The sequence below is a fragment of the Lupinus angustifolius genome, chromosome LG19 (genome assembly GCF_001865875.1).
Source record: "Lupinus angustifolius cultivar Tanjil chromosome LG19, LupAngTanjil_v1.0, whole genome shotgun sequence".
Lineage (NCBI taxonomy): Eukaryota > Viridiplantae > Streptophyta > Magnoliopsida > Fabales > Fabaceae > Lupinus > Lupinus angustifolius.
This window is the reverse complement of record NC_032027.1, coordinates 2,759,789-2,771,639: the sequence shown is the minus strand read 5'-3', so window position 1 is coordinate 2,771,639 and position 11,851 is coordinate 2,759,789. Positions and strand designations below refer to the sequence as shown.

At 26.1% G+C, this 11,851-nt stretch overlaps 1 protein-coding gene across 2 annotated transcripts; it reads right to left on the bottom strand.

The window, feature by feature from the left end:
* Window positions 3,987-5,121, bottom strand: LOC109333848 (transcription factor ORG2-like). Of its 2 annotated transcripts, none has more exons than XM_019569427.1 (3): window positions 4,802-5,121; window positions 4,279-4,641; window positions 3,987-4,135 (listed from the first exon to the last, which is right to left on the bottom strand). In XM_019569427.1, the coding sequence occupies exons 1-3, from the start codon at window positions 5,054-5,056 to the stop codon at window positions 4,061-4,063; spliced, it is 693 nt and encodes a 230-aa protein (XP_019424972.1). In that variant the 5' UTR covers window positions 5,057-5,121; the 3' UTR covers window positions 3,987-4,060. The 2 variants fall into 2 exon arrangements, with proteins under 2 accessions (XP_019424972.1, XP_019424974.1); XM_019569429.1 differs by having other exon boundaries at window positions 4,279-4,638.

The following is an 11,851-nucleotide window of genomic DNA, read 5'->3' as shown; positions in this document are numbered from 1 at the left end:
TTTAATTTTTATTTTCTCTTAGATTTTTCTCACTACATCACCATGTTACTATTACTTAAGCATATACAGATCCCTCATATGAGAAATCACATATACAAAATAAATATAATATCTTACTCTGGATCGGACCAAATTCACATTTTTAAGCACCACATATAAATTTATATCCTATCAATCATATATGTAAAAATAATCCCGTATGTTTCTTATGTTCCAAGGGTATGAACTTTAATTCCACGTACCAGATGATGGTAAGATAATAATTTGGATAGAAAGATTTGAAAAATGCACATTGATTAGAAATCATATATAATTTAATAATTCTACATCATTCAAATAAATAAACATAACAATACAATAAAATGATAACAAGTACCATATCTGTTAAAATAAATATAGAACTTATACATGAATATATATATATATAATAATTCTTTACATACAATAAAGACATAACATACCAACAACTAGCACATATTGTATTTTTCTTATAACTTATACCTTTATAAAATGTTTCAAGTAAAGCACCTCAAAATATTTCTCATAGATTTTAAAATAATTAAGTTCTATGACAAAATGTAATTTAATAGCGAGTTTGGTATTAATAAAAGTTTATAGTTTTTACTTATTTTTTTAAAATAAGCTTAAAGTGGTAGCACAAGTATGTTTGAGAACTCACTTAGATTATAAACTCAACTTTTATTTATGAAAAAATAAGTAAAAAGTGACATCTCCTTTATGGTGATTTATTTTTTTGGACTGCATATATTTTCCAACCAATTTCACTTCCCATTTTATCCATCAATTTCAATAACACTTTCATCCTTTTTGGATTCATCCCCATTGTGTTGCTTTTTTTATCATTTGTGCACTATTTATTTTATGAATTGTCTAATTCAAGTTTAATAACTTTATTATTTGTGTGATGTTGTTTTTAAATATTGATATTAATTTTCATATTGTCTTTTCTTTTAATATATTTGTAATCTTTATCATGAGATCTTAACAATTACAAAATTTACAGTACAAATACATATGATGATAAATATTAAAAAATCTATACTTTAAAAATATTATTAAAACAACAAAAATAATCATAATATAAACAAATAATTTCATTTTTTTTTTGTAATTTAATCTGTAAAAATAGTTTTTCTCTATTATCCAAATGAATGGGATTAGCTTATAATCTTACACTTTATAAACAAAGACTCAAAATATAATCTATACCAAATACACCCTAAAGAATAAATTAACTAAACTTGAATTTCATAATGTTTATAATATTATATAAAATAAGTTTTTTCAATAATCATCTATTTTTTTGTCTTGGCTGCTAGTATATATCATTTTTTGGATTGTGAAAAATAGAAGATTATCTCATAACCAAAATACTGAGGAAATTACTATAAGAGCAAATGTAAAGTTTGCACGAAATAATTAGCAAAACTCATGGTACCGCAAGGCAAATTTATATGGAAATCTTTAGAGGATAAGAGTATAAAAATACTTACTCTCAATTATTAGGTTCTTGTAATTTGAGAGAATTTTTATAAGTTAGAAAGTGTAATTGTCAGTTGGGTTTGCCAAAAACCAACTTTGACTTTTTCTAATGTTTTCTGCAATAATATTATCGGACACCTATGAAATATAAATATTTATATATACCTCTTTAATAATATATACACAATAAAAATCCTCTAATCCTCATAGATCATTAAGATTAAAAAATTATTTTTCTGGCAACAACAACAAAGTCTAAAATTTATATTTGTTTTCAAAAAATATAAATATATTTAAATAAATTATTAACATACTTTTAATTAGAAAGTTATACTTTAAAAACTCGTCTAAAATTACATTAAAGCTACACAACTAATTTACAAAATAATAATACTAATAATAAAAGTAAGAGTAAATTAAATTCAAACTCCCTGAATTTTAGTAAAATTACACAAATTATTTCTCCATTTTTTATACCTACAAAAAAAAGCCCTGATTTTTATACGTACGTTACACTGATTACATCTACATAAGAAATATGTGTGATCTTTTAAATAAAAAAGGATAATAAGTATAATTAAGTTAAACAAATGTGATATATTATGAAGACAAATCCAAATAATATATTAGTCAACATATTTTCACTTTTTGTGTTCAGTACAAAATGCATTAATAATTCTAAGGAAATATTGTTTTAATTATTCTTATACTATATTATAACGAACAAAAAGTATTGATTCGTATAATATTTGTATTTGTTTACGCAATATACTATTTTTTTAACTTAATTACACAGCCAATAAAAAGTAAAATGTTTAAAAGTTACTACTATATTTAAAATTTTTTAGGTCATAAAAATATGTTTAAAATTAAATTCAAATGTAGAAATCCTAATTTTAAACAGTTACAATAGTAAGAATAATTGATTTTGGTAAGGATGCAGGAAAAATATAAAAAAATATTGATTATAATATTAAGAATAAAATTATCTTGTTAATTAAGAATTTAATCTCTCAAGTGAATGAGGTTAAAAAATTTAAGAGTAATGAGGTGGTAGTTATGAAATTCAGAATAATATACAAATTAAAATCAACACATTAAAATAAGTTTCTGACCAACTTGATATAAACTATGAAATTCATTAAATTTATTCTGGAGGCACTCCGGCTTATGTGTAAATGCCGATTATCATAATTTACTTGTCATTGGATGTTGACCTAATTGTTGTGTGTAAGGACTAAGGAGGTTTGACATAATTTAGTGGTTGCTTTTGATTTAATGGCGGGGAGATCTTGTATTTGGTTTAATGCTAATAGTGGTATTGTTATTACAATTTCCGATTGGTACTTAAGTCCTTAATCTTCTATAATTTTTGCTTCATAATAGTTTTTGCCACTATTTTACAATTTTCCATTTTACATCATATTAAATTCGATGCCTGAAAATCTATACATATTTTTTTTCATAAGTATATATTATTTGGCCCAATCATTTGTCTACTGTAGTAACCGTTTAATCTTCTATAATTATTTTAGTCTCATTTTATTTGAATTTATTTATAGTTTATCTATTAGTTATTATATGACTTTATCATCTTATCGTTTATAATAGTTTCTGCTTATATAATAAACTATTTGGGACTAACTCATATTGAGTTTGACCAATATTAACCTATTTCTAAACTTATATAATGTATCAGAGCAGTTTCATCCTCTATGAACTATTTGGACACCATTCCATTGTGGAGATGCTGAAAAATTAGGAACTACAATTAGTCATCTCCATTTATTTATTGTGTCACCTTGTGTAAGTTTTCATTCATTTTTCCTTCAACTTAATAATTCCAAATTTCATATGGAAGTCGTCTAAATAAACAAATACCAGCATGTTTCAATACAAAAATAAAAAATTTCATTTTATATATATTGGTTGTCCTCCTTGGATGATATTTTATCTTCAAATGATAAGTTATATGAGCACTAACTTCTTTTCCTATCGACGATCATTAATTCCAATGGTTATTATACTATTGAGTTCACTTGTCACCAACGATGATCCTGATGATGCTTTTTTTCTTCCTATTGACAAATTATGTTAGTGGTGATTTCTTTTCTCATCGATGACCTTTCTGTTTGGGACTAATTTTTTGGCATCTTGACATGGGAATGATGATAGAATAAGTCATAACTGATGAAACCGCTATAATATCATATATAAGTTTAGGAACATGTTAATATTGGTCATACTCAATATGAGTTACTCCCAAACAATTTATTATATAAACAAAAGTTATTACACGATGTAATAAATTCAAATAATAACTAACAGATAAACTACATATAAATTGAAATAAAGTAATAAAACTAACTAAATTATGATATAATAGTTCTTTATAAATCTAAATATCCCCTAAGAGTAACATCATGAACGCATAATATAATGGGGTGTGTGATCTCTCTCTTGCAATCCATGCTTCCAAAATATGTACAAATTTTCAGGGATCAAATTTAATAACTGAGCAATGAGATCTTCATCATAACAGCGAACATTAATTTGATTAGATCTTCTTCTCTAACATTGACAAAAGCATTTCACTTAGAATCTGAGACTCTAATCTGTATGTTTTCTCCACCTGAATAAACATAGATACTTTTAATTAGTTCACAAATTTGTACACACAAAAAATTGTCCAAAACTTTATAGTGGACATCACCTTCTATCAAACACATAAAACACACTAATTGGAGCTAAATTAAGAAATATTATAATGTTTACTTGGAGATGCAAGTTATAGAAGATCCTTTCTCCAAAAGTTCCAGATGAAGAAGCATTTAGAAGGACAAGCCCAATATTCTCTAAACATAACAAGATCTCAGAGAATGAAATCTTGTTGGCCTCCTCACAAGTGGAAATCTGAATAGAAGCCTCATTATCATTGAATCTACTTGTTGAAACTACAAAAGCATAACTATGAGGTGCAATTTTTCTTTGAGATTCTTTGTTCATTAGTGCATCTACTTGCTGTGAAATTCTCAATAAAAGTTCCTCCTTCTTCTTAGTTAGTCCTTCCACTTGCTTTTGTAATTTAGGTATGTATTTGAGGACTTGTGAAATTGTTCCAGGAATGCTCATCTTCTTCTTCAAAATCAACACACACGGAACAATATCTCTATTAATCACAATTTAGCTTCTAATTATGTCTATTTTATGCTCAAGGAAGAATAAAATCAACACACCACAAACACTCAAGTAACAACTCCTAACTATTTTTATTTGTAAGTAAAAACACCTAACATACCATTTGATCTGCCAAAGGAAGAACTGAAGAAAGTGAGGAATACAAGATATTGATTCTCTTACGGCGATCACGTTCACTAGCATTGTGGTTGAGCTTCTTCACCATGTTAGGGACAGAGGGTGGTGTAGACGTTTGAACCTCAACCTGTGACTCAAGTGAAGAAAATTGATGAGGAAATGAGTAGTAATAAGAAGTGAAGTAATTGTCGTTATCATTATGACTTATAGGCTCAAATTCTAAGGGCCATATTGCCATAGTTGAGAAAATAGGAGGGGATATACTGCAAGCATAATAAGGATAGGTTAGAAGCAACTAACAAGTTGCTTAGATAATAAACATGACTTCTATATATATAAATATACAAGCCATCACCCTTTACGTAAGTATCCATGTTTTTTTATAAATTAATACATCTGAATTGATGTTTTTGTCCCCTCACATACATTATACACCGCAAGTTAGTTTGCTTCCAAACGAACTGTTTTTTTAGCCATTGAATCAAATGGTCCATAATTTTATCTGTCAAGTTCGTGACTGGCTATCGTTGTTGTTTAGAAATCATGATACTAAGGTGTGACTTCTATGCGGCCTTTGATTACAATTTAGAAGTCGTCATAACAAATTACAATTTCAGTTCAGAAGTCGTTATATGTCATCACAACTTCCTGAAGGCCATTTAGAATTCAGTATATGTCATCACGACGTCTAATACTGGCTAGAAATTGTATTACTCCATCATGACTTCCATCTAGAAGTCGTTATATGTCATTATGACTTCTATACTGACCAGAAGTTGTATTCCTTCATCACGACTTCCATCCAAAAGTCTTTATATGTCATCATGACTTCTATACTGACCAGAAGTTGTATTACTTCATCACGACTTTCATTCATAAGTCATTATATGTCAACACGACTTCTATACTGACCAGAAGTTGTATTACTTCATCACGACTTTCATCCAGAAGTCGTTGTATGTAATCACAACTTTTATACTGACCTGAAGTACTTGTATTATTACATCACGACTTATATACTAAAGTTGTATAATGTTACTACGACTTCTAAAAGGTGCACAAAGTGGTAATCGATAACCAATTTTTTTTTTTATCTAACAGCTATAAAGCAGTTCACTTCCAAATGAACTAATATGCTGATCCCAGTGGCGGATCTTGACCATAATTTTAGAGGGGGCAGCATTATGATTTATACATAAATAATATATGAAATCATTAGAATATATATAATTTTTAATGTAAAAATGAGTTATTCTTTCATGTTTAAATTCCCAAGAAACATGATAAAAATATAACATAACAAATCTATGAAGAAATTCCAAATATTCCTAAGCACAAATAAGTTCATTATCTCTTATAAACATTATATGTATTTTAAACTCAGAAGAATCGAGCATAAAGTTAGTTTTTCAATCCTTTCAAATAGAGAATCAAAATAATGTATGCTTGAGATTGATACAAATATTTTTTTAAGAGAAAAATATATAAAGATAGAAATAACGAAATTAAGAATATCATACATAGCAATGGAATAACCCAACTAAAATTAATTAATAAAAAAATAGTTCACTAACAAAGAATAACAACGTCTATGAATAAAATTTGATGCAAGAAACAAACAAATCATAAGTAATCATGTCATGACTTCATAGGCATATAATAACGTGCTATGAAAAAAAGCAATTGAAGAAAACTGATTTATAAAGAGCAAATATGACATTTTTAAGGTGAAAAAATAAATAGGTTTGAGTTGGAGAGTTATCGAAAGCGATATTAGGGGAGAGAAATATGTCATGTGATACTAAAGAGAGTGAAACTTCATAAAAGATGAGAGTTTTGAAGAGAATATTGATTTTTTTCTTGTCCAATAAGTCGTGTAGAAGTATTATTCTTGGAGAGAATAATATATGCACTAACAGTGTATGAATTTTATACTTTTTTACTTCATCACCTATCATTCATATTCAATCTTTATTAACTCTTTAAAAACATTAATTTAAATGAATGATGAATGAGATAGTGAATGTGTATAAATTTTTACACTAATAATACATAAATATTACAATCTTATTCTTAAATTTTGTTGTTAAATTTTAAAATATACCAAATAAAATATCTCTATAATATTTTTTTGAAATATTTGAGGGGGCAACTGCCCCACCAGTCCTAGAGAAGATCGCCCCTGGCCAATCCTATATTTGATTTAGCCAATAGAATTATATATGTTCGCACTATAGAATTAGCTAAGTCAGCTTGCAAAAGCGTGTCTGGCGTGTGGCATCTATGTGTTTGTCTGTGTGTAAAGTGTGGCTGAAATCTGAAGCACATGAAACACTTATTTAATATGGTTTTGTTTACCTTTTCAAAAGGTTAAAGCCATTTTTTACTCTAGTTCCTTTCATCATGAGTATCATCACTCAAATTAAGGTAGGAAAAGAAGAAAAAACTTCACACATAAACAATATACTTTCAGAAAATACATCACAAAATTTAGCCAAAATGATTTTTTTTTTCAATTCAATCATATCTCAAAATTTAGGCTAAAATGATTCTTATCAATTCAATCTTATCTCCATCTTCAGAACAATAAAAAAAATATTTTATAATTTCTATTTTGTTTTAAAAATATATTATCCTACAAGAACCATCACTTCGAGCACCATTTCAATCATCTAATCACTATCATCATTACTATGCATAACTACTGTCATCACCATCATATATAACTAACTACCTTCATCCTAACTAATACTACCACCTTGAATATCATCGTCATTATTGTCAAGGTCACTCTAGACATTTTTTAGATCCAATGCATAAAAAATTCAAGCCTAAATTTATTAAAAAAATCACACATTACGCGTTGAAGTTTTGTCAACAAAGTTGATTTTTTTGGAAACTATTAAAGCTTAACATTAAAGTTTGACCAAAATATAAATTTTAAATTTTGACAAACTTTAAATTTTAACCATTACTTCTATTTCGGAGAGAATTAAAATAATTATATGATTTATAAAAATAAATATATTAATAAAGTAATCCAGAAACAACTTATATTTAAGTAAAAACATATTTACTCCTATATGTCTTAACAACTTATATTAATTTAAAAGTAAAGATTCAGTTACAACTGAAAACTTAAAATGATCTTAAAAATCAAACGTTAGTCAAGTTAGTTTTTTAAACATTCCTATGAGTTTTCATAATCACTATATTGAATCACATTCACAATTTTTAAGTATTGCTTTATATCTTTACTTTTTTGTGATTAAATTAGTATGGGCAAATTTTTTTAAGGAACAAAATTGGTATTCATTCTTAATTTAATGGAAAAAATCTACGATCCATCTAAATGAGAAACAAGAATTGTTTAGCCTAACCAAATAATCAATATATATATTTATATGTCCCAACAACCCCCAAAAAATATTTGTGTATTTTGCCGTGGAGAGAGCGTTTGGTAGTTTGCACTGTGCAAGTACTACAATAGGTGGCACAGCATATTATCATAATTCACAATTCACAGTGTGACTTTCAATAAAACTAATTGTAGCCTTTGAATTGCACGTGCCGATGCATGGCAAACACGTGCCGATGCATGGCAAACACGTGCCGATGCATGGCAAACACAGGGCATTTGTTTCCTTGCCTCTGGTTTGCACAAGTTAATTAATTAAAGTTGTGTTCCAAAATCTTTGGAATAAGAAATTATGAATTACGACATATGATGATGTATGGCACAATATTGTATGTTAGTTATTACGTATACATGATAGTGAGATAATAATCTTAGGTATAAAGACATATTGGGCATTCATTATTTTTTAAGATTACCCTCTTTCTCGTATACAGTTACTTTGGTGTGTGGTTGTCTTGTATTACCCTGATGTTCATAGCTAGAAGGCAAAAAAACTTTTAATACAGGAATTTGACAAATTATAAAGTGAATTATATCTATAATCTACAATAATAATAACATGTACTATTTTTTTAGTCAATTTTGAAGTTAGAGACAATGTGCAATTTGCCCAACATCTATACTATATATACTAGCCTTCGATAACCACTTTGTATTGAGTATATATGATATTGTAAAAAAATATGAAAATCAATTGTGATATTATTAAAAACTGTAATTATAAATTGCATTTGGTGGTTTGGTATTTTTAGTCTAATGGTGAGGATGAAAGGTTTAAGAAACGGATTACAAGAGGGTGTAGATTTGAGTCTCACACATATCAAATTTAAAAATTAAAAAAATGGAGTTAAAATGTGGATTGATGGTTAAGGAAATTAAAAATAAAATAAAAAAAAGAGTTATAAGGTGGTTTAATTTGATGGTTAAGGTGAAAGATGTTGAAGATTTGAATCTCACCCACAACAAATACTAACATTAGCCTATAAAAGAAAATTTCCATGAATATTTTTTTATTATGTGACAAAATATTGTAATATTATTTAATTAGAAAGACAAAATAAGCTAGAAGAAATTATACCATGTAAGTAGTTATAAAATATTTTGGCTTTATATATAGTATATATAATATATAAGTATAAATAAAGTCAAAACATGATGTAATTTTTATTTGCTAACCCAGATTTATACTTTTACAATATCAATTGTTCAAATTTTATATATTTTACTTTGGAGAATTGGAATATTTTTTGTATCAAATATATTTTATATTGTATTTTTTATTAGGATACTTTATATTATATTTTTTTATTTTATTATAATATTAGAGAGATGGTTAATATGTTGGTGGTGGTTATACAGTTATATGGTATTTTGTACAAATTAAAAAAATTATTGGCAAAATAGGAAAGTGAAATTTGTAGTTACACATGTTTTTCCTTCACTTATAGTATAAATATATAAGTATAGATAAAGTCAGAACATGATGTAATTTTTATTTTTTTATTTTGGTCTTAACAATTTTTAATTTCTGCACACAAAAAAACATATAATCAAAAGTAGCACTACCAAAATATTAATTACAAGTTTAATCTACTCACCTTAAACTAAACATTTTAATAAAAACAAAATAATATAATTTAAAGTGTATCCAAGAGTTTAGTCTTGAGTAAAAATTTTAAGTGAAGTATTAAAGTTAAGTTATTCATTTATGACATACTTTCTTCTAGTAGTGTCATAATTGACTACACTTTCTTTTTTCAACAGAGCAATAATTTTTAATTTTTCAAAAGCTATAATAACTACTATTTTCCTCTACAATATGAAAAAGGAATATGCTTAATTGTATTATGTATTATACTATGAGAATAAAGTATCTCATTTAAATTTTTTCTATAAAAATATAGTACATATGTCATTATTTAGTGGCCAAAAAATATAATTTATCTCCTGAAATAAAAATATAATTTATTCTTTTATATACTATAAAACATATATATTAATACAACTAGTGATAAGTTAAATTCGTATTTTTTAAAGTCCATAAATTTAATATTATAGATTATACTTCTATAAATCATCAAAATATAAACTAAAATTTATTATAAGTGATAGTTATATACCTTTTATTTTTAAAGAGGCAATAATTTGAGTGGTGCTACTTTATTACTAATGATATGTTACCTTTATGATGTTACTTACAAAAATAAGTTATTAATAATGGTAAAGTAACAAAAAGTTAAATTATACAGGCTAATTATTAATTCTGTTTATACCAACTCACTTTTATTTGTTATTGACAAGATAAAATTAAAACAGAATTTGATCAAAACAAAACTTTTTAAACTTTTGACACCAAATAATTGCTGCAGCTTTATACATTAGTAACCCTACATAATAGAAGAGGTAATATAATAATATATTAAAATTGATAAACGTAGTTTATAATATTAAAAATAAAGAAATTTAAATTCACAAATATTAATTGAATAAATTAAAAAAATCAACGGTATAAATAGTAGGTTATTAAAATAATTGAAATGGATATAGAATATAATGAATTGAGTTTGGGCAATAAATCTTGAAGGTTTGGCAATGCAAAATAAAATTATATATATATATTCTAACATGGTAAGCAGAGGCGATAAAATTATCCATAATTCATGAAATCTAAGAAAATTAAATTCATTTGAGCTAAAAGATATAAATATATACGATCCAATGATAATATTAGTAATATGAATTTGAATTAATCTATTATTTTCATTTGCATGAGTATTCAGTCCATCCAAAAAATAAACATTAACAAACTATGTTTTTTACTTTTCAATCTCATTCACTATTTCAACTCTCAATTTCTTGTAATCTTTCTCACTCTTACTTTGATTTTTTTTTAATTGAGATTAACTATACGACATGTGGATTTGGTTAATAGTAAAAGTTTGTTTTCAAATGCATATTGAATATAACTATGTGTTAAAAAATTTATACCTAGAACCAGTGTTGTTAAAGTCGTTTTATATTGGCTGGTTGAACCGATAAACTAGTGAACAGATATCAATATTGATACGGTACAGTAATTATACAGGTTATGCAATCATATCTGTCAAAACTGGCTAAAACTGGTCAAACCGGTCATATCAACCGGTTTTTAATTGAACCGTACCGGTCATACAACCGATTTTTATTTAAAATTAAGTTTCTAACGAAAATAAAAAAATATTTGTTTATTATTGATTTTTCAACATTAATGTTAATATAGTTAGCTTCACGTACATGTGGATGTTCCCAACTCGGACAGGATTGCTTCTAGTGCGAGGATATATGTGAGAAACCAAAATAAATATTATATATGTATATCTAATTTCACCGATATACAGTTTAATTAGTGAATCATCGATTGAAGCACTATATCAGTATCCTAATCAATTTGATGACTGATACAATATTAACAACACCGCCTAGAACCTTAAACGTTATATGTTTCTAGAATATTATAAAAAAAATTAAAAGTTTAAAAATCACTTTTCAAAAGAAAATGTTTCTTAGAAAAACTAAAAAACATTTTTTAAATGAATTTCAAATATTTTGTATTGAAATAGATTCAAAAGTATTTGT